This window comes from Patagioenas fasciata, chromosome 25 (genome assembly GCF_037038585.1).
Source record: "Patagioenas fasciata isolate bPatFas1 chromosome 25, bPatFas1.hap1, whole genome shotgun sequence".
In the NCBI taxonomy this organism is placed as follows: domain Eukaryota; kingdom Metazoa; phylum Chordata; class Aves; order Columbiformes; family Columbidae; genus Patagioenas; species Patagioenas fasciata.
The window spans coordinates 2379477-2407384 of NC_092544.1; the positions used below are offsets into that span (position 1 = coordinate 2379477).

The following is a 27908-nucleotide window of genomic DNA, read 5'->3' on the forward strand; positions in this document are numbered from 1 at the left end:
GCAGTGGATTTAAGGCTCTTCCAGTGCTTGTTTGGCTCCTCTTGGTGCTTGATGCCCAAATGGCTGTGATGGGGAAGATCCCCACACCCCTGCGCAGGGTCCGGGCCGGTTCCTGCCCCCTCGGCGCCGATGGCTCCGCGCACCCCTTGGCACGGGCGGTGGTGCCGCGGAGGATCCGGCTGCTCTGGGTGAGAGGAGCTGCAGCGGCCCCTCTGCACCGCTGGAGGAGGGGGTTTGATGTTGTTATCAGTCTCTGAAACCAAACAGTGAAAGGGAAAAAAAACCACCTCGTTTTTCACTGGAGATTAAAGATGCATGAGCAGAATTGAGCAGGGCTGCTCACCGCGGAGTCAAGAGGCTTTGAAGGTGAGCGGCAGAGCTCACTAAATAAATTGATAAACTGCCTCAGATCTCTGGTCTGGAGAAGAAAAGGCAAAGAGCTTCAAAACCCACTAAATCTGGGGGTGCTTTGAACTGCCCCCCAGCCCAGGGCCCGGCTTGTGTCAGCCCCTGGGGCTGGCAAGGGGTCCCGGGACCCCAAGATGCTGTTGGGAGCCGGGTGACTCTGATCCAAGACATCCTGGCCAGGGAAGAGCTGCGGAGAGCCCAGAGCATCCCATGTGGGGCTGGGCGGGCTCCGTGGAACCCATCATCCCTGTGTCCCCCGAGGGATGTTGCACAACAGAGGTTGTTTATTGCCTTTGAAAGGCAAGAATATGTTTCCCATCCATGTCATACTTCTAAAAATACCAGACGTGTTGCCCCGGCTTTCCTCTTACGCGCTAATGACAGCTGAGGAGCGACATCTGTATCATAATAGATGAGAAACAAATTCCTCTTTACCCCCAGAGAAGGCTGATTGTTTTACTGGCAAGCTACATTAAAAAATGCCTTGTGACACAAAGTAACATTAATGTCAGGAAATGGCAGCGCGGTGCCCCCGGGGAGTCCCGCTCCTGTCACCCTGATTAAATTAGCGTGTGTCTTCCCCCCATCCAGCTGCCCCATCAATATTCATGGCGGAGCCGCTCTGGGGTGCGCTGCCGGGCCAAGGCTGTTCCTGCCTGGTCGTGGTGATAAAACGCCAGTCGGAGCTGCAGCAGTCTCAGGGATGGGATGCAGGAGCAGATCCAGGAGCTGCTGCGCAGGAGCATCCCCGGCTGGGGGGGCAGAGATGCCGCCAGACCTGCACCCTGGGGCTGCCCAGGGCGACGCTCCGCAGGGACCCGGCTCCATGCACCAGCTCCTCCCGCAGAGATGCAGCGAAAGGCAGTTTGCAGGTGGAATGAAAACACGCCAAACCCAAGAGTTTTGAGTCTGTGCTTCTCGCTTCCGCAAACCCAAGCCTGGGGGAACCATCGGGGGTCCCTGGCTGGAAACCCCCTGCATGGAGCTCACCCACCACACACCCCCCTGTGGGTGGGAGTTGTGATTCGGGTCTCCTGCTTTGTGTAAGAACATAATCGTGCTCCATGGAGGTTTGCAGAATTCATAGCTATGTATTTCTCCCCAAGAAGAAGGGGCTGTAACTCCCCAGCCCCCTGGCAGCCCCAGCGCAGCCGTTGCCCCATTGCACATTGCTCAGCTGTGCACAGTTCAAGGCCGTAACTTCTCCTGGACTTCACAGCAGCGTCTCCATCTATCTCCATGAAAAGGAAGCGCAGACTAAATACACCCCAGGGAGAAGGCAGATACATTGCCGGCTGCTGGGAGGCTGCTAATACCAGATAATTATTCCATAACTCTGCTCGCTGCTGCAGCCGGGTTGGTTAACGAGTGAGAAGGAGCCCGGGGTGATTTAAGGAGCTGGGAAGGGGCTGGCCTTGTGCTGGGCTGTCTGGAAGGTGCTGACCTGCCCCGGGGAGGGAGCCAGGACCTCGCTGGGTGCTCCCGGAGGAGCCACCGCCCGCAGCATCGCCGCAGGGTGCGCTTGTGTCACTGCCACCAGCCCGGCGGTCAGCGCAGTTAACAACCTCCGTAAAAACTAACTCCCCGGGAACCTGTTACTTCAGGATTCCAGCCATTAAGGGCTTGTTAATATTTATGAAATAATTAATAGATGCACCTCTGTTCTTTAATAACTCATTTAGAACTGCGCTGTGAAATGCAATCTGTTCGGAGGAGGTAACGGACATTGTGTGACAGAGCAGCTTAGAGCACGGAGGGGCTGTTAATTATGTATTAAACATACACATACATATTACAATGAGTTATGAAAAAATAAAGGCATTTAATTTAAGAAAGAATGAGGCAAGTTCTGCTCCCTGGAGACCTGTTTTCAAGAGCTGACTGGCTCTGGAGCTCTGCTCCCAGGAAAAACATTCATGGGGGGGCCTGGCCCTGTCATGGTGGGTTTGGGGAGGGCAGGTAGGGCTCTGCCCAGCACCAGCCGGGCACACACACACACACAAAGCTCCTCTCTGTCAGCACAAGATGCTCCATCGGTATGGGGACACGCGTGGAACCGTCCCCACGCGTGGGCTGAGCGTGGGAGCTGCCGGCAGTGCAAACACACACGTATTTCTACACAAACGCTGATCCATATTTTCAATTTTCCAAAAGATTATGTTTTCATCTTAAAAGATGTTGTCTCCTGCTTTTTGACCTGAATCAAATGAAAGCTAATAGAATCCAGATGAAATATGTATGTGTATTAATCTTACACAGAGAGAGCCTTCTCAGAGCTGCCAGGGGCTGCAGCAGGAGTGGATCGGCCGTGTAGTAAAGCAGCACCTTTATCTGAGCCATTTCCACTCCACTTTAGCAGGATTAGGTGCTGCTGTGTGATGCTGAGCCCGGTGCAGCGGGGAGCACGCCAGCCCGGATGGCTGGGATGAGATCAAAACTCAAGGGTGCCTTTTCACCAACACATGGGTATGTGTGTGACACGGCACCTCCGGCCACCCAAGGGTGACACCGGGGCTTTGATGACAGCTCAGGAGACACAATTCACGTAGCTTTGCATCTTCTTGTGTTCCTCCGGCACTTTGCGCTTCACAGCATCTGCCTGCGCAGAGCTGTCCCCATGGGTCACTGTCCCTGCTGGGGACAGCGGTGGCTCCGGTAGCCCCTGGCAGAGCCGGGCACGGCGGTGGCTCCGGCCAGCACTGAGCTGCTGCCGCCTCCTGCACCGGCTGGGAGAGGGAGGAATTGGAACCAGAGGCGGCAAATGCAGTTCCCCAGAATGGATGTACATTTTCATTATACTTATACGCTGAGTAATTGGTGGTAATACAAGAGATATGGGCAGTATCATTATAGACCAGGCTGTGCTGGAGATGTATTATCATCATCTGTCATTATCTGGGCTTCCTTGTGGCTGCTAAAATTGTAGAACATGATTTTAATAACCCTGGAAGGCAAGAATCATTTTTCTTTTGTCACTTAACAACTTGGCCTCATTCACTGATACCTTTAAATTAGAAGGGGGGGGATTAATTTCTAGTGGAATAAATGCAGACCTGGTTGTTTTCTTCTCTCTTCATTTGCAAAGGTGCCCCGGCCAAGCCTGACAGCTTTCAAGGAAATTGCAGATAACAGGGGGGAGGCCGTCGGTACAGTGCAGGGTGCACAGGAGCAGGACACACAGGAGCAGGGCGCACAGGAGCAGGGCGCACAGGAGCAGGGTGCACAGGAGCACCCGGAGGTGGGTGATGCTGACAGCGGTGCCAGCCCTGGGGCCCTTGCCCTGAGCTCCCCGCTGGTGAGCAAAGAACTGCAGTGGCAGCACCATCCTGGCCAGGGCAGCACCGTCCCAGCCACGGCACCATAACCCTGGCAGAAAGCAAAGAGAGATCCGCAGGGAGACCAGCCCGGCATCGCCCCCGGCTGCCTTGGCTGCAGCCTGCCGGCAGAGGGGATTGATGGGGAAAGACCTTAATCTGTCTTGTCAGAAAAGCCCAGTGAAATTAATTGGAATTTGCAGAAAACGAGGCAGCCCAGGCGTGTGACAACAGCAGTGGAGGTGACGTCCCCAGCGCGCTGCCCCTGGGACCAGGCTGGCTGTGCCTGCAGCGGGATTGGTGCCCCTGCTGTGTCCCCGTGCCCGGAGCACTTGGCCGCAGTGACCCCAGCAGTGGGGGCTCAGTGCCGGGGGCTCCCCGGTGGGGACAGTCCAAGCACCCTGACCCCTCTGTCCCCTCTCATGGGCACAAACGCGGCCGCTTGTTGGGAGCAGGATGAGCTGTGTCACTCCTGACCCACGAGGACACCGTCGGGGTTCGCGAGTCTGAGGGTGTTTCATTTGTCACACCTCTTGGCTGTGGAAAAAGCCAGCAGCTGGAGAGGGACAAATCAAATTACAAGCCAGCTAATGAAAATAATGGGGAATAAAGCACTTTTGGAGGCTGCTTGGTTGGATTCCCATTTCCGTGTGTCACTGGATTTAAATCGGTGATGTTTATAGCCCTCGAGAAGCAGTCATTTAATTGCCTTTTGTGATTAGCTGCAACTCAATTGACCGTGAATTTCTTGCTCTCGCAGACCTGAGCCTGTGGCTGATGAGAGGGGCACCCAAAGCCCTCCCAGGCAATTCGGGGCCCAACCCTCGCAGCTGTCCCGGGGTAAAAGGGACAGGGGTGCAGAGGGTCCTGCAGAGCTCAGCAAGGTTCTGTGTTTGTACAGCGGGAGCGAGCTGGGATCTGCTGGGAGCGTGTTTCCGTTTCCATGCGATGGCCCAGCCGCCTGGGCTATCAGCCTCTGCTTGCAACTATTGACTCTGAGTAAATCATCTCCAGATATACTTTTTCTTCCAATAAAAGCTGATTTTTTTTTTCTATTATCGTCAGGGGTGTTTATTAGAGCAGAAAACTAATGGCGCTGTGCTTGCAGCCTGATTGCCGGGAAGTGTCGGGTGTTGGATGCGCAACCCCGGCAGCGACATTGAACCTGCTGCTTGGCAGCGCAGTCGTGGGGGTGGAGGGTGCTGGGGGGCACAAAAATCCCCCTGCCTTGTTGGTTTGGGGGCAGCACTGAAGGAAATTTCTTCTCAGCAGCGGCAGAGGGAGGAGATGCTCCGCACCTCGGAGTTCTGAGTGTCTCATGGAGAAGGAGCGGCCCCCTGCCCCGTCATCCCCCTCCCTGCACCACCAGGGACTCCCCACATCCCTGCAACACGGAAAATTAATCCTTCTGCTTCATTAATTACAGCAGCGCGGCAGGAGCCTTGCTCAAGGTCAGCCTCTTGGACCCCTGTAATCAATTCTCTCCAATTTGCGGCAGCCGGGTGGTGGCACACGGTGGGGATGAGCACTGTGGTTGTCCCCAGTGCTTGGGGACCAGGTGACTGAAGCCGGTGCATGTGGAGGGTCCCGGCCAGCTCCCCTCCCCAGGGTGGCTCCATGCTGGCAGCCTGGGCTCCCCATGTCCCCTCGTGTTCCCCGTGTCCTCCCGAGCCGAGGGTCCCCTCCCCAGCACCCCTGGCTGTGGCTCGGCTGCGAGCCCTCTGCTCCCTCCCCACTGCTGACGGCCAGACAAGGTGGTTTGTTTGAATTAATCAAGTTGGGCAGCAATTAAATGGCTCTCCTCATCCATTAGCGACTGCAGCAGGTTCTGCACTTATAATAGATCTTGCATCTTACATGACTGGCAATATTTTATTTTTTTAGGGAATGAAAAGAAGAAAGAGAAAATCTCTTTAGGGAGGCTGGTTCCTGCTGGCAGTTGAGCTGATACAACCTGGTAATGTGCTTTACTCTGCTTAATAGCAAAAATCTGCCCGGTAGGGATGAAATCAGAGGTGCTGATAACGCACCTGAGAAATGGAGCAGCTGGGAACCCCCGGCATTGAACACGGGCACTGGGGGGGGTGCGGTGCTCGGGGCATGGGTTCTCCGGGCATGGGTGGCTCCGTGCTGCTGGGAGGGTCCGGATCTGTCCCTGTCGCCTCCAGCACTGCCCGAGGGTTCTGGCTGTGCTGGCGAGCTGCTGCCTGCAGCCATCGGTCACCATCCCACGCGCTGCAACCCGCGAAAAGCCCCACGGCTGCTTCCCCTTTCCGCCTTCCCCCTCAGGCAGCCCTTGCGCCCCTGGCTGGGAGCCCACTGCCCTGCCACTCACCCCAAAACCTGCCTGTCTGGGCCACCAGCACCCCCATCCCTCCAAACTGTGCTCCCCACTCTGTCCTGCACCATGTCCCCGTGTCACCCCCTGTCTCTGCACTGCCTCTGCCCCATGCCGTGGGACCCTCCGTCACCCAGCCGGCTCTCGTACACCAGCAGCTCCTCCCCACATGTCCTCCTGCCTCAGCCCCCCTGAGTCCCCCACCGAGCTGGCAGGGACCCTTGGGCTGCGGGGATGTCACCCTGCCTCTTGTCCCCTGTCCATCCCGGGGACAGGATCCACAGGCTTGTGAGAGTGACTCAGAGATGAAGGGGAACCGAGAGCACTGTCATGGGGACACGTCTGCTCTGTCCCTGTCTGGGGAAGGGGCTGCTGCGGGTGCAGCACAGTGAGCCATGGCCCGAGAGATTGTCACTCTCAGAGCCTCTCTGGGGACAAACCGTGTCCCTGCGGAGCATGGCCAAGGTGAGCCCAGGGGACGCAGGGTCCCCTCCGCACTCTGGGACACGCGGTCCCAGCGCACGTACCCCAGGGCAGGGCCCCACGGGTGGGTGTGGGAGGGCAGCGTTGTTTGTGTCCAGGCAGTGTTTGCAGCTCCGCCTGCCCGCTGGTTCCCACGGAGATGCCCATGTCACCATGGCTACCCGCGGGCATCCCTGCTGGTAAAGAGCCCGCATGCCGCTCACTTCCATCCCAAAACATGGGCGTTGCTACAGCCCTGGGAAGTGTCGCAAGGGCAGCTCCTCTGCCCAGGCCAGCGGCTGTGGGAATCAGCCCCATGTGCCCCCAGGGAGCTGTGACCCACACAGCCCCATTGAGCAGCCTGGCCCGCTCTGGTCAGGGAGATCTGGGGGAGAAAACCTTTGTTTGGACTGTTGGGGCTGCATGGCCACAGCCCCAGGCCAACTCGGGGGGAGGTGACACTGGAGTGTGTCCCTGCAGACTGCCCTCCCGTGGCCCGGACACCCTTCCTCTGGGGGCCGTGGGGTGGGGGCTGTGCTGGCCCCGCAGGTGTTTGCAGCGTGGGGTTGCGTGAGCGCTGAGTAACACGCTGCTGGACGTGAAACGCGTGCTGGAAGTCTCGTAGTAAACAGCTGTTTGCACAACAGCCGCCGTTGCGAAGCTGCGGGTGTGTGGGTTGGGCAATCCCCTGTTTACCCCGCTGCTCCCGTCCTGTCCCGCAGGACATGGGTTTCCCCATTGGGCTGCAGTGCCAGCCTGGCGTGGTGGGTAGAGCTGGAGGGGCTGCTGGAAAACCCTGGGTTAATGGTCGGCATGGGGATGTGCCAGTGGGAAGGTCTTGGGTTGCCCTTGGCCCATCTCATGGGTGTTCTTGCTCTGGGATGAGCACATGGACAAGCTGGGGCAAATGGGGCTTTGCAGGGCAGCTCTGGGGCTGGATTTAGGACACAGCCCCAGCTTGGTGCAAAGGGCAGAGGTGCTGTCCTCAGGAATGGGGAGGGGAGACTGTGGGACATGTCCCAAGAGAGGGATGGAGCTCAGAGGGGCAAGGATGACCCAGTGCCCTGTGGTGAAGACACCTGGGCAGGCTGGGGGGTGCAAGCTGCGCTCGGGCGGCACCACAGTGCGCTTGCAGCCGCAGCTGTGTTTGCCTCCTGTCTCAGAGTCCCATGTTCCCCTACCACGTACCCCAGCCCATGTACCCCTGCCATGTCTCCGAGCCCACGTCCCCATGCCGTGTCCCCCAGCCATGTCCCCCTGCTGTATCCCCCAGCCATGTCCCCCTGCTGTGTCCCCCAGCCCCAAGGCCCGGGGCAGCTGCAGCCATTTCCAGGCTGTGCCACGTCCTGGCTGCTGGAGCGGGGTGGGAGGCCGGGGGCCGTGCGTGCCGCTGGGTTTTCCTTCCTGCGGCTGCAGCCTGCAGGGAAGTGTTTTGCAATCACCTTCTTGAGAGAGTCACAGCAATTAACAGCACTGGTTTTGAGGAACTAACGGTGAAAGCAGCATGCTGGTGAGCGGGCTGAGCGCAGCGAGCTGCCGACAGCCGAAGGCCAGTGCTCGGGGCAGGCGGTGAGCAGCGGCCGGACACACGGGGCACAGAGGTGAGGTGGGGATGGACGGGAGGTGGGGATGGAGTGAGGTAGGGATGGAGCAAGATAGGATGGGGAACAGGGTGCTTGGCTCCAGCTGAGCACCTTGCCTGTGTGAGCTGCTCTGCCCTGTCCCCAGCCTGGGACAGCCACGTGTGCCAGGTGCTCGGGGTGGCTGCTGTGCCCAGCCCCTCATTCATTCATGAGCTCGTTCAGCTTATCAGCTCTGCCACCCCAACCCCTCCCCGAAACCGCAAATCTCTGCCCGGCAGAGGCTGCAGATACCTGAGATAAAATCAGCTGGTGCCTGTTGCAGACACAGGGTGCTGTGCCACAGGACTGGGTGTGTATGGCCGGGAGTTGGTGGCAGGCTGTGCTCAGGGACCGCACCGGTGTCACCGCTCCGTGTGTCCCCGCTGGCGCCCGCGGCAGTGAGGGCAGCCGAGGCGGGGGCGGAGGTGTCAGCGCTGCAGAAGGGCTGCGGGAGAGGCTGCCTCTGACGGCAAAAGGACATTTTGCTCCAGGAAACGTTGGTGACGGTGGCAACACGGCTCCTCCAGCCCGGCTCATCCCCAGCCCCTTCCCAACGCCGCTCTCTCTGTTGCAGGTGATGCCCAAGCCACGGCGGAGGCCATGGCCAGGCGCGGTGCCAGGACACCCTTCCTGCTGCAGCTCTCCCTGCTCCTGCTGCTGCGCCCGGGCGGTGAGTGGGGTCTGTCCTGTCCCACAGCCGCACACCCGGTGCCGTCCCCGCGCACCCCTTGCCTGTCCCCAGCGCCGTGGCACACCGAGGCTCTGCGGGCAGCATGGGGCTGGCAGGATGGGGCTCGATGCGAACCGGCAGCCTTGCCCAACGCCCGGCTCTTCCTCTCCAGCGGCTGGGGGCCCATCTAAGGGCAGAGGCACTCATCCCTCTGTCCTGGCTTTGTCACAGCAGTGCCGTGGATGTGACACATCTTTCCTGCCCGCAGGGACCCTGGGCTGTGCCTCAGTGGCTGTGGGCTCACCCATTGTGCCCCTGGGCTCAGCTGTCACGGCATCCTGCACCGTCCGGAGCGAGCTGTGCCGCGGCTTGGAGCAGGGGAAGGTCCGGATCACCTGGATGCTGGACAACGAGCCCATGGCCGGGAGCCAGCGCCGGGGCGCGGGGGGCTCGGAGGTGTCCAACCTCACCCTACCCCAGTTCAACCGCACGCAGGCCAGGCTGTGGTGCTGGGTGGAGTGGAACGGGACCAAGCAGCGTGTCGGCGTGGCTGAGATCAGGGCGGGCTGTAAGTCTGCTGCTGCCACCGGTCACCATTGTGTGCACAAATGGTGCAATCTGGCACTGGGTTCCTGTGTGTCTTCCTTGAGACGCGTGTCTGCCCCGGGCAAAGCCACAGCTGTGGCTGATGGCCGATGGCTGGTGGAGGCTGTTTCGGCGCCGTGCTCAGCCATGTCCTGGCACACGGGTGTCTGGCTGCGGGGCAGGGCAGGTTTGGGGAGGGTGACATGGCAGTGGGGCACGGAGAGGGCTGTGGCTCCTCCGCAGCTGGTACAGGCGCTTTTCTCAGGTTCTTCCTGGCCATTCTCTCCCAGACCCTCCGGCAAAGCCCTTCAACCTCAGCTGCGTCCTGAACCTCAGCGACTACGCGCTGACGTGCCAGTGGGAGCCAGGAGCCGACAGCCACCTCCCCACCAGTGTTGCGCTGAAGTTTGCCAGGTAGAGCCTTGGGGGGTGACACAGGCCCTTGCCCTCTCCCAACCCACCTGGCAAGCCTTGTCACCACTGGAGGGTCCCCGAGCCACCCCTGTCGCTGCCGCAGGAGCAGAGCCCTGGTGGAGACGGGCTGCACCCCACAAGGCGGGCACAACCGCTGCACGGTGCCGCGCCAGCTGCTCCAGCTCTACCGGCAAATGGAGCTCTGGGTGTCGGCCACCAACGCGCTGGGCACGGCTGAGAGCGAGCATCTCTGCATCGATCCCATGGATGTGGGTGAGTGATGGTCGGAGCCGCCAGCCTTGTGCAGAGGTCAGGGGCGCGGGAAGCCCCTTGGCGGTGAGCGAGGGTGTTAGTGTGCCGTTAACAGCACCTCGAGATTGCAGGTGATATTTTACAGGCAGGTTCCCGTGATGAATGGGTTGTCGGGATGAATAGGTGCCAAAGCCGCATTACAGACTGAGCAGCATGTGCCAGCGGGTTATGAGCCGCCGGTTGACCTGCTGCACTCTCCAGCAATTGATTACCCATTTATTCAGCAGGTCTATTAATAATATATCCAGCTCTTATAAACTATTTATGAAAAGAACCTTCCCAGACGGTGCGACTCATCCTCCCTGCTCTGCACCCAGGAACCACCTGAGCTCTCCTGTGCTTGTGCTGGGCTCTCAGCCCTGGCACACCCAAATGTGCGGCTGTCACGGCCGTGTACCAGACCTGGGTCCTGTGGGATCTGTTTTCCCTGCTCCCATTGGGAGTGTTGTCCCATGTCCCAGGCAGCAGCACAAATGAGCTCCCATCCCCTTCCATGAGCCTTTCTCAAGGTTTTGAAGTGGTTTCTCCCCATCCTTGCCTTGGGGTCTGAGCAGGCTGGTGCCACGGCTTGTGGCATTACCAACAGCCCCGTGCACGGCCGTGGCCCCTGCACCGCGGCACCTCTCCAGCTCTCCCCTGGATCTTCCTCCAGCCCAGCTGGACCCCCCGGCCCTGCAGAGCATCCAGTCCATCCCCTTCCAGAGCGACTGCGTCACCGTGGCCTGGGAGGTGGCCCGCAGCCACGCGCACATGGAGCTGCTGTGCGAGCTGCGCTACCGGGCACCCGAGGACGCTGCCTGGGCTCTGGTGAGTGACGCCGGGCAGCGAGACCTGGGAGGACAAGTGGGAGCCGGGACCCTCTGCCTGGAGCTCTGCCGGGTTTCCTGCCTGCCTTCCACACCCAGGGCAGCTCCAGGTGTGTTCTGGAGCCTCCAGCCCCCTCTCTCCTGCCAGGTCACCGGCATCCCCGGCCAAGCCCGCACCGCGCAGCACTGTGGCTTCCTCTTTGGCACGCCATACCGTTTCCAGATGCGCTGCCGGCGGAGCTCGGCACAGGGCTACTGGAGTGACTGGAGCCCGGGCAGGAACTACACCACCCACGAGAAAGGTGGGTGCGGGGGTACTGTGGGGCACCCTTTGCCCAGCCAGGCGGCACAGCCGCGGTGGCACAGCCACACTGGCCCCTCTCAGCTCCCTGTCCTGTTGCAGCCCCCGCAGGGACGCTGGATGCGTGGTGGAGTGCTCGGCCAGCTGAGGCGGACGGGCAGCTGGAGGTGCAGCTGCGCTGGAAGGTGAGCACGGGCAGGGGGGACATGGGGGCTGCCGAACATCACCCTGGGCACCGAGTGTCCCCATGGGGACTGAGCACCCCCACACACCCTGTCTGCGCACAGGCCCCCAGGCGGAGGGAGGCGAACGGGCGAGTGCTGGGGTACCGCGTCACCCTGAGCCCCAGGAGGAGGGGCAGGGACCCCCCCACCATCTGCAACACCACCTGTACCCAGTGCAACTTCTCAGCGCCGGCGGGGACCACGAGGGTCTATCTCTCAGCCTACAACACCGCCGGCGAGTCGGCAGCCACCGAGGTCGTGCTCCTGGAGAGGAAAGGTGAGGGCAGCACAAACCTCCACATCCGAACCCTCTGTGTGCTCCCTGGCCTCTGCTCCCCCTGCCCAGTTCCATGAGCTCTCAGACTGGGTGCTGCTCCCTTGGCCCTCCCTGCGTGTGTGACTGAGGGGTCGCGGTTGCTTGTCCCCATGCAGGTCAGCCCCTGGCTGGGCTCCGTGCTGTGCCAGGGGGTGAGCACAGCCTCTGGGTGCACTGGGAGTCCCCCCTGGCCCCACCAGCCGCCTACGTCCTGGAGTGGCAGCGGGTGCCCGTGGAGCCTGGTGGCTGCAGCGCCTGCTGGCAGATGGAGCATGATGGGGCCACCACCGCAGCTCTCATCCACGGTAAAGGGGGCTGCTGGGGATCTCTGCATGGCTTGGGGCAGGTGGGTGACACCATGGAGCAACAGGGGCTGTCCCCAACCACCACTCTGCTCTCCATTGCAGATGGTATTGAGCCTTTCCAGCGGTACAACATCTCAGTGTACCCCCTCTATTCGGATGCCATCGGGGTGCCCGTCCACACCGCAGCCTACTCCAAGCAGAAGGGTACGTGTGCGCTCAGCAGTGTCCGCAGGGCCCCAGGGCCTCCCCCCGCACCAGTGAGTCTTTGCCTTTCCAAAAGGAGAGCCGGCCAGTTCAGGGGCTGTGCAGGGGAGCTCAGACCTCTGGGCTGGATCTTGGCTCCTCTCTGAAGGTCTCTCCCACCTCGGGAGTGGGACTCACCACGCTGTGCATCCCCCCCATCCATCCCCCATCCCGAGGCAGCGGTTCTGCACAGCGCCTGGTCACTTGTCCTGTTTTGTTCCAGCCCCGTCCTTCGCCCCAAAGCTCCACCTGAAGAGCATCAGCAAGTCTGACGCCGAGCTGTGCTGGGAGCCGCTGCCAGTGGAGATGCAGAATGGCTTTATCATCGGCTACACCATCTTCTGGGCCAACAGCACCACAGAGGTGTCCAGTGAGTCCTGCCTGTTGGGTGGGAACATCAGCAGAGTCCGTGTCCTTGTCACACAGGGTTGGGGTTGTGTGTGGGTCCCATAAGGTCCGTGCCAGCAGAGACCCAAGGGGCCATGCAGGTGAGGAGCACCCACCAAGCAGCCCATGCTGCGCCAACAGCCCCTGTGTTTCCCAGGTGCTGCCGTGGGTCCCTCTCTCAGCTCCTTTGTCATCCAGGAGCTGAAGCCCTCGACCTTGTACAAAGTGCACATCATGGCATCCACGGCTGCTGGCAGCACCAACGGCACCAGCCTGACCCTGGTGACCATGGCACTAGGTGAGGGGGTGCAGGGATGGGAGGGGACCCTGCCCTGGCCTCGCAGCACACATGGCCAGAGGTGCCCCACCGTGGTCCCCCTGTGACACTGTCCCCTCCCTGCTTTCCAGACGACATTGAAATCCAGTTCCTCTTCCTGACCCTGGGGCTGGTCTTTGTCCTGCTCATACTTTTGCTCATCTGCTTCCAGAAGAATGGGTGGTGAGTACCGCGAACCCCTGCAGGCTGGACTGGCCCCGCATCGGGCTGGGCTGCCCTGGGAGTCCCTGTCCCTAGTGGCCGTGGGGAGAGGTGACAACCCACTGCGAGCTCGGTGGGAACAAGGCCAGCCCCAAAGCTGCCAGTCTCAGGTCTCGTTGTCCTGTGGTCCCCAGGGTGAAGCAGCAGTTCTGGCCCAGCGTCCCCGACCCCGCCAACAGCAGCCTGGGCAAGTGGGTGCCAGCAGAGCTCCCGCAGGTGAGACCTGGGCGGCTGCTCCCCCTGGGCCCAGGGGTGCAAGGCCGCACTGGGAGGGGAACGGGAGGCACTGGGAGCACTGATGCGATGCTGGGCAGAGTGGGCAGGAGGGGCTGCACTGCACAGGCTGTGACCACACACTGTTCCTCCAGGAGCCTCTGCAGGTCCCTGGCGTGAGGGAGCCCAGCCTGGCCACCATTTCTACCGTCACCGTGCTTGAAAGGGCAGCGGGCAAGCAGCCGCCCAGCCGGGGCAAGGAGCCCACCACCGAGCCCACCGGCACCTTCCCCATGCAGCCCCAGCCCTACGTGCAGCAGGAGCGTCCTGGCACTGCCTGGGCCACGATGGAGCCGCAGCGGGGCCGCAGCGGGAGCAGGGAGCCCGTGCAGTACGCACGGGTGGTGGGCGCGGGGTACAAGGGGCAGCAGCACGTCCCCCCGCGCCTCTACCTGCGCTGCGGCTCCAGCTCCAGCCAGCCCCTGCTCGGCGACCCCAGCCCCAGCCCCCAGCCCTACGAGAACCTCTGGTTCCACGGGGCTGCTCCCCAGGGCTGCCCGGGAGACGGGGGGTGCCCCGAGGAGCTCCCCGCCACCTTCCCGCTGCTGCAGGGCCTCCGCATCGGCGGGGCCGAGGAGCTCCAGGACTGCCGGGTGTTTTAGTGCCGCGGGGTCCGGGCAGCGCTAACAGACCCAGCCCCTCCCTCCGCCGGTGCTGTGTGCTCCCTTCCCCCCCGCAATAAACAGGGACGCGCTGAGAACACTGTGGACACTGCTCAGGGTGGCGGCGGGACGCGAACCCATGGCCACGGCCCCGGGTGGCGGCGGAGGGCGCCCAACACGTGGCCCGCCCATCGATGCGCTCGGCGCTCGGCTCCTTCGCCCTCTCGCTGGGCGCTCGGCTGCCGCGCCTGGTGAAGATGGCGGTGGGGCCGTGAGGCGGCGGGGCCGGGAGCCGTGATGCTGGCGCTGCGGACGGCGCTGGGCCGCTGCCTGGCGGGGCCGGCCCGCCCTGGGGCCGGTGAGCGGCGCGGGCAGCTCGGGCCGCGCTGGAGGACACGCTGGGAGGGCGGGTGGAGGAGGGAAGCGGGGCCGGGGGAAGGGAGAAGGGCCGGTCTCGAAGTGGGTAGGAGCCCGCACACGGCTCCGGGGCCGCACAGATCGGGGCTGAGCGCGCCTGCTCCTCAGCCAGATCCGTTTGCAGGCCGGTACTGGGCTGGCATGGTATAGGTTTAAGTCGAGAGAGGTTCTCCTGCCCCTCTGTTCTGCCCTGTGGAGACCACACCTGGAATATTGTGTCCAGTTGTGGCCCCTCAGTTCCAGAAGGACAGGGAACTGCTGGAGAGAGTCCAGCGCAGCCACCAAGATGCTGAAGGGAGTGGAGCATCTCCCGTGTGAGGAAAGGCTGAGGGAGCTGGGGCTCTGGAGCTGGAGAAGAGGAGACTGAGGGGTGACCTCATTCATGTTTACAGATATCTAAAGGGGCAGTGTCAGGAGGATGGAGCCAGGCTCTTCTCGGTGACAAGCAATGACAGGACAAGGGGCAATGGGTGCAAACTGGAACACAGGAGGTTCCACTTAAATTTGAGAAGAAACTTGTTCATGGTGAGGGTGGCAGGGCCTGGCCCAGGCTGCCCAGGGAGGTTGTGGAGTCTCCTTCTCTGCAGACATTCAAACCCGCCTGGACACCTTCCTGTGGAACCTCAGCTGGGTGTTCCTGCTCCATGGGGGGATTGCACTGGGTGAGCTTTCCAGGTCCCTTCAACCCCTGACATTCTATGAATCTGTGGTATAAAACCATGTCTGAGGCGCAGGTGGATAATGTGAAACAGGTTCCGATTCCAGCAGCAGGGACCCTGAAATAGCAGTGGGAAGAGCTCGTTTTTGTAATGCCAAAGAGCAGCTCCATTCAAGCTGCTGGTGAATATTCACATCTGTACTGACCTGTGTGGTCACAGGGTCTCTGGGACTCGCTGCCTCTGAGCTCAGCCCTGGGACAGTCCAGAGCAGCCCGTCTAACACATGGAAGTACTTCAGTTCATCTGCTGAAGCCCACTAAATAAACAGAGTTCAGCTGGGGAGGCCTCGCACTCTGTGTGGTTCCTGACATCTCTTCCTGCTGCTCAGTTCTCGCCGTATAGGCTCAGCTCACCCTGAGGTGACACAGTGTTTGTTTTCACGCTCCTGTGATAACCGCGCTGAACCATTCCACACAAAAGACCTGGGCTGGCCACTGATCACCTTGGAGTCTTAGTAATCCAACCAGTTTTCTAGTACAAACTGGACAGTATTAATGTGTACGTTGGTTAAAAAGTGCGTACAAGTCTGATAAATCTTTGTTTTCTTCCATCAAGCTTGCAGTCCATTTATTCAGACAGCCAGATGTTACGCCAGACCCGTGAGAAGAAAGAGGAAAGGTATGTCAGGATTAACGGGACCGCGGGGCAAAATGTTTCGCATTTACATTACCAGAGCTGTATTCTAATGCTGCAATTCAGAGCTCTGGCTTTGTACAGCTCTTCCTCAAATGTTACATCTTCTCCTTGCAGAAATCCCCAGCCATTTGGATGATCTTCCTCCCACAATGATCAGGAAAGATTATGCCAATGTCCCAATAATAGACAGGTATGATACAGGGAAAGGGAATGACGGGTCTCTTGAGAGAACACAACCACACTATGTGGAAGCTGTCACCTGCTCAGTAATTAATTAAAGTTCTGTGGTCTCTGGTATGCAATTTAGCACAAGAACCACAAAGTCGTTTTGAAAGTCAAATTAGCAAAAGCAGCCACTGGTTAGGGGTATGGAATGTTTTTGTTTACTTAATATGAGATTAAGTGCTCGTTACCCACATCCTCTGTGGAGTTTGTAGTCCATAGAAAAAAGAAATAATCTTGCAATACTAGAAATAAGCTTCTTAGAAATAATCCTTGCCTGTCTTGAACTCAGGTGCTGGCGGATGTGTCGTTAACTCAAAACGAGTGTCTGCTTCCAAAGGGAGTTCAGCATTTTTACACTTTGACTCCAGAGCTGGTGCATTGAGGGCCCCCAGTGGCATATCTGAGACTTTCAGGGATCTCTGCAGCAGCCGGTCTTAAAATAAATTATTTTGTCCTTGTGCACTTGCCTGGGGGTTGATCTTCAGCACCCAGTTTGCACGTAATGTTATTTTTTGATTGGGTAAAACGTCATTGTGATTTGAAATAACTGTGCTGCCCACAGCAGCAAAACTACTTGATGCTTTGTAACCTCAGCCATGATTTTTTGGTAGGAATGCAAGAAACAGTTGATAGCTGGCAGGTTTGGAAGGGAGGAGAGTTGCTGGAAATTTGTACGCTAAAAGCTGAGAAAAGTTATTGTGTTCTGAAAACCTACCCTCATTTCTGTTGTTAAATATTCTTTATTTCCAGCTTATAAACTAATGTGCAATCTCTTTGCAGTGTTGACGATGTGGTGAAAAAACTGTTGTCTCTGGAGATGGCCAGCCAGGTTAGTTTCATTCTTCCTGCATAAAAACCTTCAAGATTTAGTGAGCACGTTTCTGTGAGACATCTGTATTCATAAATGCCCTTGACGTGTCGCTTGGTGACTGCATTATGATAATAGTTGCACGCTAAAAGGAGGGAAGAAAGCACGGGGCGGTGGCAGGGGGACGAGCTGTGCGCTCCTACTGCTGAGGCTCGGCCTGTGTTCCAGAAAACAGTACCCTGGGCAGCAGATGGGCTTTGTGTTACATTTGCTATTTATATGCCCAGAAAACACAGCAAGCGTGTCATGAGGTAGCACAAAGACCTTACATTTCTTGCTGCTTACTACTTAAGCTTAAAAAGATGCAAAAAGCAAAGGCTTCAGTTCTCTCTTCCATTTGTGAGCAGCGGGGCCGCTGCAACACCCCCCTATAACCTCGAGGGGGGGCTGTGCCTGCACTCCTGGTTTGAACAGTGGTGATTCCCCGTTCTGCTGAGATCTTTTTGTGCCACTTCTCTGTACCCTGAGCGCTGTCCTGCAAGTGGTAGGTCCTTTTCTGCAGCACTTCTTAGGCATTTTGTGGTGGACATTAAGCAAAGCTATTAATTACAAAGCTTTTATCCCTGGGCATTTGTGGAGAGAACTGAGGTGTCTCAGACCTATTGTGTTCCTGACTGACGAACTCTTTTCTGTTATCCACAGAAAGAGAAGGTGAAAATAAAGATACAGCAGCTGGTGGAGAAGGTCAGGAGGTCTCCCAGTGACAATGGCTCCTTTGAGGTGCAAGGTGAGTGGAAAAGTAGAAGCGTATTGTTGGCAGATGATACATCTCTGGTTTTATTCCGCTGTTCCCACCCCGACACTTCAAATTTCCTGTATCAGGGAGGAGAATCTCAAAGCACTGGCTGCTGTTCTTTGAAGGAACCTCTTCGTTTGTGTCTGTTCCTCCAAAGCTTAATCCAAATGAGGTGAAATGAATGTGAAACCTCCAGTAACTGAGCGCAAGAGACATTTTACGGATGATTTCATGATCTGTTGCTAAAATGTTAACCTCTGGTTAAGCAGCTTCATAATAGTAACAGTCCTGCCTCTGGTTTATGTGGGTTGTATTCCGTGGTTTGTTTTGCGCTCGCTCAGGGCTGTGCAGTGATGTTTGCTGTGATGCGGTGGGTGCCCGTAACAGTTTGAGGGGAATGTAAATGCTGCTGGAGAGCTGCTGCGCTCACATGGCTCCTTTTGCCTGTTCTTTATAGTTGCTATATTGACTGCCAAGATACGCACTTACGAGGAGCATCTCCAGAGGCATCCCAAGGTAACAGCCGCCTGAAACCACACACGAGTTCGAAACAGACTTCAGGGCTGGGGGAGGATGGTGCAGACACAGAATGAAGAAAGCAATTTCAGTGAAAAGTAAATTAAGTCTTCTCAGATCTCCTTGTAGTGACCTAATGTGCTTGCAGTATCTGCCAAGAAAGATTGTTCTGAGATACTGTCCTTAACCTGATTGTTTCCCTTCAGCCACAATCTGGTCTACTCTAAGTAATTTACTGTAATGGAAGAATAATCTGTCTGCAATCTAGTGAACCCTGAGTCCTTTGCAGGATAAAAGTAACCGCCGCCGCATGCTGATGGCTATGGATCGCCGCAGGAAGCTACTGGCGTATCTGCGCCGCTCCCGCTATGATACTTTTGAGAACACTTGCAAGCAGCTGAACATCCAGTACACCCCTGCCCCAGAGTACACCAGGAGGATCACCAAGCGCTGGCTGGTGAAGAAAGCTTTCTGCCTCAAGGTACGGAGAGTCCAGAGAGAGCCACAAAGCTGGAGGAGGAAAAAATCTCTTCATAGAAGGATTAAGACACAAAAGACTGTTAGAGATAAATCCTTTTAATGCATGCTTTGAATTTGAGGAGACAATGATAATGTTTGTAGACAAATGCGTAAGGTTGACAAAGATCTCCGTGCACAACAGCAGGCAGTGACACCTGTGCTGCGACTGTGCTGAGCGTGAGAACTTCAGATTGTGCTGCCAGTTTGCTCAGAAATGTATCATTCAGACCAGCTATTTTTTCCCAGAGCCTGATATGGGAACTAATATGTGGGACAATTAAATTAGGTGGCAGCTTTGCAACAGAAACGTGGATATGCCCACTGTCTACATTGGTGTAGGAGCTGTGCGTGATACACTTTGGTGTAACTGAGCAGGATCAAAAAGCTGGACATGCCTTCGGTCTGTAAATACTGAATTTCAGTCTGATAAAAGATCACCAAAAGACGGGGCAGCTGTAATGGAACAGCTCCCTGAAAACAGGGCTGGCTGGAGTCCCGGGGCAGCGCCCAGGAAGGGGCTGATCCTGCCACACGTCGTCTGCTGGCCATGGATCCACTTCACCTCTCCCTTTCTCCCCTCCTTCTGCTCCTCCCGCAGGTTTTCCAGGAGGTGCAGAAGCTGACAGCACCCGAGAGGCTGAAGCAGAGGAGAGAGCGGCAAGAGAGAGCCAGGGCTGCCAGGGAGGAAGCGGCACGGTGCGAGGGGACACCTGTATAGTGACACATGGCGACCGGTCTCTGACAATAAACAACAACATGAAGCTGCTTTGCTCATGTGTGAGTGCTCTGCGCCATGACCGAGGTTCCTGGGGACACAGTGTAGTGGCAGCGTTGGGTTAACAGTTGGACCTCATGATCTGGAGCGTCTCTTCCAACCAAAGTGATTTTGTGGTGAGCACCCGGAGAAGCGCAACGGGTGGTTTAAGCATTTTAGAGGTTAAATTTGAGCCTGGTGCCCCAGGCTGTGTTGTGAGCCGTTCAGTGAGTGCGAGGGTCGGGTCGGGGGGTTCACCCATGGAGAGTCTGGATGCGAACAACCCCCCAGTCCCCATGTCCCCCGAGGCTACGGGATCGCACTGTCAGACAGCGCCTGTTTGGCAGCGTCCAGCTGGGATTTGTGCAGCGGGATGACAAACAAGGAGAGAGAATGAGGCGAAATGCTGCTGATTTGGACACTGAGCAGCCCTGACGGCGGCTCAGAGCGCCGCTCCTGCTGTCAGGGAGAGGCGGGTTGATGCGGAGCTCTGCGGCCGCCCAAATCGTGTTTATCAGCGGCTGATTTCCCAGCCGGCTCACACATTTATATTCATTCTCTGGCAGTCATCCCGCTGTCACTCGCAAACCGGCTGATTTTGTGTGTTGCACTGAAAATGCCATTGCTGGTGACTGGAGGGGAATTACCGATGTGGCAGTGGCGCCTGCTGGCCGGCAGCCCCTGGATTGCAGCAGAACCTCAACCAGAGCGGCTCTTTTCAGTTAAAACCTCAACCAGAGCAGCTCTTTTCTGTTAAAATTCCTTTATTTGCGTCATTTCCGTGCAAGCTCTTCACTTTTCCTCGCGCTCCGGGGCTGAGGTGACTGGAAGGGACGGTAGGCGGGGCCTTGGCACCCGCCTCCCAATTGGTCCTTGAGTTGCCAGGGGCTAAGACGGCGCCTCCCGATTGGTCCTTGGTTGCCCGGCAACGCTGGCGGCGGCGGGCCCGGCGGTCGCCATGTCGGCGCGGACGCTGCCGCTGCTGTTCCTGAACCTGGGCGGGGAGATGCTCTATATCCTGGACCAGCGGCTCCGCGCACAGAGCATCCCCGGAGAGAAAGCCCGCAAAGGTGAGCGCCGGCCGGCCGGGGCCCCTCCCGGAGCCGCTCGCACGCCGGGGGAGGCCTCGTCGGGGCAGCCGCGGCTTCTCCGTGCCGGGCGGGGCCTGTCCCTGTGAGGTGATTTCACCCACTCTGAGGTGTTTCTTAATGCTTGAAAATGTTCCCCCGTATTGTTCACTTGTAAGTGCAAGAAACAGCTGAAAACTTCCCGAGCTAAACGCGAAACATGCCAAGATTCACTCCAGGGTAAAGCTTTCTCTCCATTGAAGCAAAGCGATTTTTTCCAGGGGCACAGCAAGGTTTCATTTTTTGTGTGCTCATTGAAAGCTGATGGAGGAGTTTGTTCTTGTTAAGCTCTGAATGCCAATGACAAAAACCAAAGCCCATTAGATTTTTTTTTTTTAATTTTTAGTTTATTTCTTTCCATCTCCTTGAAACCATTGTTCTTACTTCTTGAACTGGTGTTTTTGTTTTATATGCTTCGTGTAGATGAATGGACAGATGTGGACAGGAAACGAGGTACTGTAATCTGCTAGCTGCATGCAGTAGACAAACACCACTACATGCACACGAGGCTCATCGTACGTGAACACACCGTTTGCTGGTCCTGCAGCCTTCTAGTCATAGTCTCAAAGATGAATAACAACACTCACCTGTTCATTGAAACGCACTTTAACTGTAGAGCTTAGAAAAAATAGACAATAACTCAAAATCATGTGGCTTCTAAAATAAGTTGCTAATTTAACCAAGACTAAAAATACATCAAAACTTTTCATCGTAGCAGTTTTTCTAGCCAAAATGGTATTTGTATTTTTCTGGTGCCGTATTTCTGCAAGCATGTAATTGTGTGAGCATTGCGAAGGTTGTTTTTCTGCTTAAATGCAGGAATATTATGTTATACTGCATTTTTCTAAGGTTTTTTCTAATGCATTGCTTAGGGTTTGGGCAGGTGAACTGCAGGAAGGATTAAGGCATTTTGAGCTCGCCCCTCTTTGCTGGTCACCACCACCCTGCAGCGAACACAAGGCAGCGGGTGCTCAGGCTCCAGCCACGCTCATCCTGGCTGAAATGACCCCTCAGGGGGTTGAGCTGAGACCCAGCCGAGGTGTAAGCGTCTGTTCCCTTCCAGGGTGGCCTCCAGCAAAGGGCCGTGCTGGGGACCTGGAGGAGGAAATAAATCTCTTCAACAGCCTCAGGTTTTTTGCCAGGTGGACATGAGTAGAACTTCCAGTGTCCTTTTGAGCAACCTTTTTTTAAGAAACGGCAGGGCTATGATTCACGTTTTTCAAAATAAGCATCGTCTGTAGGTTTTGGATATTTAAAGAAGGTAAATATTGATATCCTGGTGTTTGCTCCAGCTTTTTTTCTGCTTCCAAGAACACTTTTTTCCCAACATTTAATATCTCAGAAATCTAAAAGACTCCATATTCCTCTTTTGTCACGTCCCAAATGATGACGAGCTGTATAAAGGCCACTTTATCATATAGAGATGGTAGATGCACAGATGCAGATCCCATGCAGACCAAGCACGCTCTTGTGAAAGACAATATTTGCCTGTGAACAGCGACTGCTCTTGGGGCATCTCTGAAGGGTTACCTAGAGCAACCAGCCGAACGCGTTGCTGCTGAAGCCACGAGGAGGTGGCTTCATCTGCCTTCCACTTTGTTATGAACCATAAACCTATTGCGAGTAGATTGTGTGACTGTTTTGGACTCACAACATCCCCTCTGCTGCCTTGAATGTCCTCCGAGAAGCACGAGCGCAACCCAGGCGTAAAGACTCCGTTCTCATGTCATGCATCCCCGCCATGTGACGTGACGGCACAGGACATTGAATGTGTCTGTCACCTGTAACATGGCAGATGTAGGCGAAAACCACCCTAAATCCTCAGCTTCCTTCTGTCCATCGCATTGTCTGTCCCCCGTTTCCCTCTCCCCATCCCAGCTGGTGAAACCCCTCTCTGCTCAACCGCTTTGATGCTCTGTTGCTTGCTGTGCTGTTTCCCTCAGCTCCTCTTTGTTATTTTCCATCCTTAGAATGGCATAAACATCTCCCTAGGGACTACCTGTGGATGTTGCTGAGTAAGTGCCCTGAATGGCCTGACACAGATTCCAGTGTTATAAATGCTTCCTTAAATACTTGTCGGTGTTAATCCCTTTGAAATAAATACTTTAAGGAGCCTTGAATCATTCAAGAGCTTCTGTTTAGAAGGAAAAATAGACTAATAGTGTCAAAGGCTAAAGGGAGAACAGGCAGAGTCAGCGAGCTGTAGTTTGCAAAAATCCAGAGTGATGCAAAACAGTTGACTTAGGAAGCAGAACTGTACCTCTTATAAATAACACATGTCAGAGGAGCTATAAACAAGATGATTTAGAAAGTGAAAAGTGCTGGCCATGGCTGTAAAAATAAGGCGACAAACCCAGCCTTATTCCCACTGGAAACCAGGGTTTGTTGTGTGCAGCTCCAGCAGCTTCTCTGCCCCTGGGGCCAGTCAGCAGGAGTCGTGCTGCTCGCTGACACCACGGTGGGGTTGAGGAGAATGTTGACATTAAGCAGTGACATTCCTCCTCCGTTTTCCTTTGTGACCATGTAAGTTTTCCCAGGTACGCGTTCCTGTCGATCCCCACAGCTCTCGGTATCCGGGTTCTCAGTGGGGAGTGAGTCACATCAATGTGTTGTTTCTGAAGCAAAAACCGGAGACTCTTTGTCTTTGCAGTTATGAATGACATCATCACAACCATGTTCAATAAAAAATTTATGGAAGAGCTGTTTAAACCGCAGGAACTCTATTCCAAGAAAGCGCTGCGAACGGTGTACGACCGGCTAGCTCACGCTTCCATCATGAGGCTGAACCAGGCGAGCATGGACAAGGTAAGAGAGACCACCCTCCCAGTCCTGCCCGCTGAGCCTCGTGCTCCCCTTCCTGAGGTTCTGATTGCGATAATTAGTACCTGGCTTTACGTCAGGTACATCCACGTGAAGTTACCTAAGCCGTGTCGCTCTGGGTTGTGATGGAACCACCGTTTCCCTGTGTTATTTTGCAGCTGTACGACCTTATGACCATGGCTTTCAAATACCAAGTGCTGCTGTGCCCGCGGCCCAAAGACATTCTGCTGGTCACATTCAACCACCTGGACACAATCAAGGATTTCGTACACGATTCGCCTGGCATTCTGAACCAGGTGGATGAAACTTTCCGACAGCTGATTGACGTAAGAATCCTTAGAAAAACGGTGGGATACACTGGGGTTTGAGATTTTCTCTTTGAAGCTAATCATAGAAACTAAATATTGCTATTAAGTGTGGAGCTTGATATCTTTTGCACCTCAGAGAACCACCCAAATAACCTTCCCCTCTTTTTAATCTGAGGGAAACAAACTGCTCTTGTGACTGCTGGAGTCCTTTGGATAAAGAGTATGAGTGTTCCAGTGGAAGGGAACAGGTTTCATAAAATGTTAAAAGCCCTGGGAAGTCATGAAATGTTTCCAAAGGGCTTTGGGAGTGGGGGATGTCCACGAGTCAAGTGTTCTTTTTCTACTGGCCCAGTTTAAATCAATACATTGGTTATTCAGCCTGATCAAAGTCTCCTCTGACTTCAGCACAGAAATTAAATCAGATGCTTAGTCATGGATAATAATTACTGATAATGACCAGCAGTCCCCCCGTGTACAATTTCCACTTCCCCTTCCACACACGTACCACTTTGCCCAGCAGAATTCTACCATACCTATTGCAGCCCTGCCTGGGTGGGACACGGAACACTTGCAAAGCCTTACGTGCTGGCTTTTCTCTTGCAGACGTACGGTGGTCTCTCTGCGGGTGAACTTCAGCTCATCCGGCAAACACTCCTCATTTTTTTTCAGGACATGCACATAAGGGTAAGAGCCCAATACAACTGGTCAGTAAGAGTGAACAAGTTTGTGGCTGGAACACAAAGGGATCTTGTTATAATTACACTGCAAGTTTGGGTTTGTTACTCGCGCTTTTCAGTCATCTTGGGGTGCTTGCATTTTTGATCTTCAAAATTTTACAAATTGAGCACATTTACTACAATAATACTCATTCTAAAGTGTTATGAGAAAAGGAATACCTACTCGTATGGATTTGCTAGTTGATAAATACATTTTTCCTTTTAGTAGAAACTTGATATGAAACTGAGAACGTGAGCTTGAAGTCATAGGGCTTGATGCTTTCTAAATAAAATGATCATACTGAAGTGCATAAAGAGTACCCTTGTATTTTAATGTTAGATCAGTGTGCTCTGGACCACAATTCTGCATTACTGGCTTTGGCCTGTATCAGAGTCTCTATGCATCTAAATGTTTAGGAAACCAACCCCAGTCTAGGCAGGAAGGCTGCAAGGTCAGGCTTCAGAGAATTTGGATCAGAAGATATGGAACGGATTTTCTAGAAGGTGGAATGTTCTTTTGCAGGTCTCTATCTTTCTGAAGGACAAAGTGCAAAATTCCAACGGTCGCTTTGTGCTGCCAATATCGGGCCCTGTTCCTTGGGGTACAGAAGTTCCGGGACTCATCAGGTGAGTTCTGAACTGCCGTTTATACTGTTTGCAGTGCCTGCAAACTCACAGAGGAGCAGTTGGTCCCAGAGAGCTCAGGAATTGAGCTTGGGCTGTCACACATGGTGCAGGGATAGCTGAACCGCCAGCTGGTACCAATTAAAGGGCTGGATTGGGGACTAAGTCACCCAGCAAGGAAATACCGAACTGTTTCTGACATTCTCTATTCTGATAAATGAGCTACTTGTCATTTATCCATTTACCAACATACAGAATAAGGGTTTTATTCCCATTTCTCATGTGCAATAGGCAGAGGAAGTACAGAAAATCAGTAATAAAACTACAACATATATTTCAATAATGTCTTGTTTTTAAGGATGTTTAATCGCAATGGAGATGAAGTTAAAAGAACTGAGTTCACCACTGATGGAAATTACGTTACTCTGCAAAGGGAAGGATCTTTTGATCTTTATGGTGACAGAGTCCTCAAACTTGGAACAAATATGTAAGTAATTTTGGTCCTACAAAAACATTGTATTTAGATTGTGTGCTGCTCCCTCCTGTTCCTGTATCGCATACAGTAACGAGCTGCTCTTCCTCGTGCGTTCTTCTCTCCAGGTACAGCGTTAGTCGGCCAGTAGAGACACACATGGCGGGATCATCCAAAAACCCGGCATCCCATGCAAAGGTCAGTGTTGCTTGGTCCCTGTCCCTGGTTAACTGGTTAAGTGGTTAAGTGCTCTGTGCCAGCGGGTCCTGCAGCCGGTCACACGCGGTTGAGAGCGTTTCCTTTGAGCAGTTCCACCACAACCACCAGATTTTACATTCTGTTCCCTTGGCTCTGAATGGATGGGGACACTGACTGAAACACCCACATCCGTCACCTCCACATCCTTTACTGTACAGCTGAATTATCTTTCCCTTTGTTCATCTCCTTTCTCAGAGAAACAATAACCATCTCTTTAGTCTACACTTAGGGGATAAATTTTGGGAAAACTGTTTAGTCCTTTGAGCCCCATCCACTCCTCCACAGTCCATTCTGAGCTAGGGGAAGGGCACGTTTTCCTCAAGAATCTTACACACAGGCTTATGCAATGTTGTACTTGCTGCCTATTTTAATCTCTTCAGAAAACAGAAAAGCTGGTGTTACAGATTTCTCAGCTGTCCCATTTAGCTGAAAAATTATCTTGTCCTGCATCTATAAATTCAAGCAACCAATTTTAAATATATAGCTGATAATTACTAGTTATCTGCACATTCTGTATCATTAACAATACAGAAATGTATTTATATCACTCTGAAGAACATTTATGTCATATCAGAAAACAGGGAAATTATTGCAGTCCTCCCTGGTAACCTGAGCAGTGAGCCCGTTGCTGTTTTCTGCAGGAGAGCACAGTCCCCAACCCTCTGGCTAAAGAAGAACTGAACTTCTTGGCGAGGCTGCTGGGAGGGCTGGACATCAAGAAACCTGGTGGCAGCGAGACAGGATTCCGCCTGAATTTGTTCACAACCGACGAGGAGGAAGAGTACGCTCAAGTCCTTGTTTCTGTGGGGTTTGCGATGCAGTGCCATGTGCGCATCCTTGGGGACAGCAGCTGGTCCTTGACAGCTCTAGGGACAGAACAGCAGGTTTTTAGTGTTTTGTTTTTCTGGCCAGGAGAGCCATTTCCATCACCGGCCCTGCGTTCCCTCCGGGTGACACTGGTGGTCAGCAGCAGGTGACAATCTGTGCTCGGTTCTTTCCCGCAGAACAGGGACAGCCCTCCAGCACGTTTCTCTCTCCTCTCCCCCCAATACATGAGGGTATTTCAGAGATAAGAATATAAGCGCTGGAGGTGATGGGTCTTAAAGCCTTGAACCCCCTTCTGGCAGGGAGCACATGTGCAACGGGACTTTTTGTTATGTGATTTCTGCCGAGTGTTTTTACCGGCTTTTAATCCCAGTTAGAGAGGTGTTCCCGCTGTTCTACATAGAGCATAAAAAATCTAAGACAGGGAAAATTCTCCAAACTGAGGTCAATACGTTAAGTTGCCTTGTAGGAATAGGGACACTGTCCAAACTTTATGCCTGCAGAAGCTTCATGAAATCTGATTTTTCTAATCCACTTGTATGTTTTCATGGGATTAAGCATGTTTTTCATGTTTTTAATCAAGACATGCTGCATTGACTAGACCAGAGGAGTTATCGTACAAGGTTATCAACATCGAAGCCGTGCAGGTATGTACAGTGCGTTTCAGATCTTTGATTCTCATCACTCCTGCCTTGCTGAGAACCCAGTTTAACCCAAAGTAGCAACTTAACATACATTTTTCCCTATTTAATTTAACTCTGGCAGTAAGTAATGGCAGTATTTTCTGCCAAGCCTGTGGACTTGGTGACTATTTAGTAAGAGAACTCAAAACCTGACAAATATTAGAGCAAGTTTTTAGCTGCATAGGATGGAGGTTCTTACAGGGGTTCACAGGCATCAGCGGGCAGTGGGGCACGTCCCAGTATTCCCCAGTACATCCCAGCAAAGGCCGGTGTTAGCAGGCAGTGGGGCACATCCCGGTACCCCCCGGCTGAGCGCGGTGTCTCCGCAGGAGCCGGGCCGGCGGGCCGAGCTCTCCCGCATCCTGGGGGAGCTGGAGGTGGCGGAGCCGCTCCCGGAGAGCACCGGGAAGGGCGAGGACCTGCTGGCGCTGATGGACGCGCTCTGAGCCACGGGAGAGGCTGCGCGGAACCCGGCGGGGACGGACCGGGAGGTGGCGGGGCCGCCAGGGCGGGCGCGGAGCGCAGCGGGGCGGGCGGGCGGGCGCAGAGCGCAGGCGGGGCCGCC

General features: G+C 55.1%; 3 protein-coding genes across 5 annotated transcripts in view; all 3 read left to right on the forward strand.

Moving 5' to 3' along the window:
* The window catches only part of CSF3R (colony stimulating factor 3 receptor), a 59130-nt gene extending 44912 nt beyond the window's left edge, over positions 1-14218 (forward strand). Inside the window, exons 3-20 of one of the 2 annotated variants that reach the window (XM_071798938.1) lie at positions 3494-3646; positions 4992-5173; positions 5607-5679; positions 8719-8814; positions 9083-9382; positions 9690-9813; positions 9917-10086; positions 10778-10932; positions 11080-11233; positions 11335-11417; positions 11520-11733; positions 11889-12077; positions 12180-12281; positions 12544-12690; positions 12865-13005; positions 13116-13206; positions 13380-13461; positions 13614-14218. In XM_071798938.1, the coding sequence (XP_071655039.1) occupies positions 8745-8814; positions 9083-9382; positions 9690-9813; positions 9917-10086; positions 10778-10932; positions 11080-11233; positions 11335-11417; positions 11520-11733; positions 11889-12077; positions 12180-12281; positions 12544-12690; positions 12865-13005; positions 13116-13206; positions 13380-13461; positions 13614-14120 (2529 nt within the window). In that variant the 5' untranslated portion in view covers positions 3494-3646; positions 4992-5173; positions 5607-5679; positions 8719-8744 and the 3' untranslated portion in view covers positions 14121-14218. Of the gene's footprint in view, positions 1-3493; positions 3647-4991; positions 5174-5606; positions 5680-7889; positions 8124-8718; positions 8815-9082; positions 9383-9689; positions 9814-9916; positions 10087-10777; positions 10933-11079; positions 11234-11334; positions 11418-11519; positions 11734-11888; positions 12078-12179; positions 12282-12543; positions 12691-12864; positions 13006-13115; positions 13207-13379; positions 13462-13613 lie in introns of those variants that run through there. The other variant, XM_065856992.2, reaches the window with a different exon arrangement.
* Positions 14219-14331: 113 nt separating this feature from the next.
* Positions 14332-19517, forward strand: MRPS15 (mitochondrial ribosomal protein S15). Its single transcript, XM_065857011.2, has 8 exons — positions 14332-14478; positions 15812-15874; positions 16007-16082; positions 16898-16946; positions 17628-17712; positions 18179-18237; positions 18527-18718; positions 19355-19517. Exons 1-8 carry the CDS (start codon positions 14418-14420, stop codon positions 19472-19474), a joined length of 705 nt encoding a protein of 234 aa, XP_065713083.1. The 5' UTR covers positions 14332-14417; the 3' UTR covers positions 19475-19517.
* A 771-nt stretch (positions 19518-20288) lies between these two features.
* OSCP1 (organic solute carrier partner 1) lies at positions 20289-27809 on the forward strand. Of its 2 annotated transcripts, XM_065857007.2 has the most exons (11): positions 20289-20580; positions 21061-21090; positions 23288-23442; positions 23616-23783; positions 24369-24449; positions 25005-25108; positions 25464-25592; positions 25706-25775; positions 26477-26616; positions 27244-27307; positions 27673-27809. In XM_065857007.2, the coding sequence occupies exons 1-11, from the start codon at positions 20469-20471 to the stop codon at positions 27787-27789; spliced, it is 1170 nt and encodes a 389-aa protein (XP_065713079.1). In that variant the 5' UTR covers positions 20289-20468; the 3' UTR covers positions 27790-27809. The 2 variants fall into 2 exon arrangements, with proteins under 2 accessions (XP_065713079.1, XP_065713078.1); XM_065857006.2 differs by lacking the exon at positions 21061-21090 and having other exon boundaries at positions 20297-20580.
* The last annotated feature ends 99 nt before the right edge of the window (positions 27810-27908 follow it).

What these genes read in the sequence shown, in the direction of transcription:
- MRPS15 (XM_065857011.2), top strand. Translation starts at nt 14,418, where the DNA reads ATGCTGGCGCTGCGGACGGCGCTGGGCCGCTGCCTGGCGGGGCCGGCC. An exon ending in CTCTGGAGATGGCCAGCCAG is followed by an intron (nt 16,947 to 17,627) that starts GTTAGTTTCATT and finishes TGTTATCCACAG; the next exon opens with AAAGAGAAGGTGAAAATAAA. An exon ending in AGAAAGCTTTCTGCCTCAAG is followed by an intron (nt 18,719 to 19,354) that starts GTACGGAGAGTC and finishes CTCCTCCCGCAG; the next exon opens with GTTTTCCAGGAGGTGCAGAA.
- OSCP1 (XM_065857007.2), top strand. Translation starts at nt 20,469, where the DNA reads ATGTCGGCGCGGACGCTGCCGCTGCTGTTCCTGAACCTGGGCGGGGAG. An exon ending in ACCCGGCATCCCATGCAAAG is followed by an intron (nt 25,776 to 26,476) that starts GTCAGTGTTGCT and finishes TGTTTTCTGCAG; the next exon opens with GAGAGCACAGTCCCCAACCC. An exon ending in ACAACCGACGAGGAGGAAGA is followed by an intron (nt 26,617 to 27,243) that starts GTACGCTCAAGT and finishes TTTTTAATCAAG; the next exon opens with ACATGCTGCATTGACTAGAC.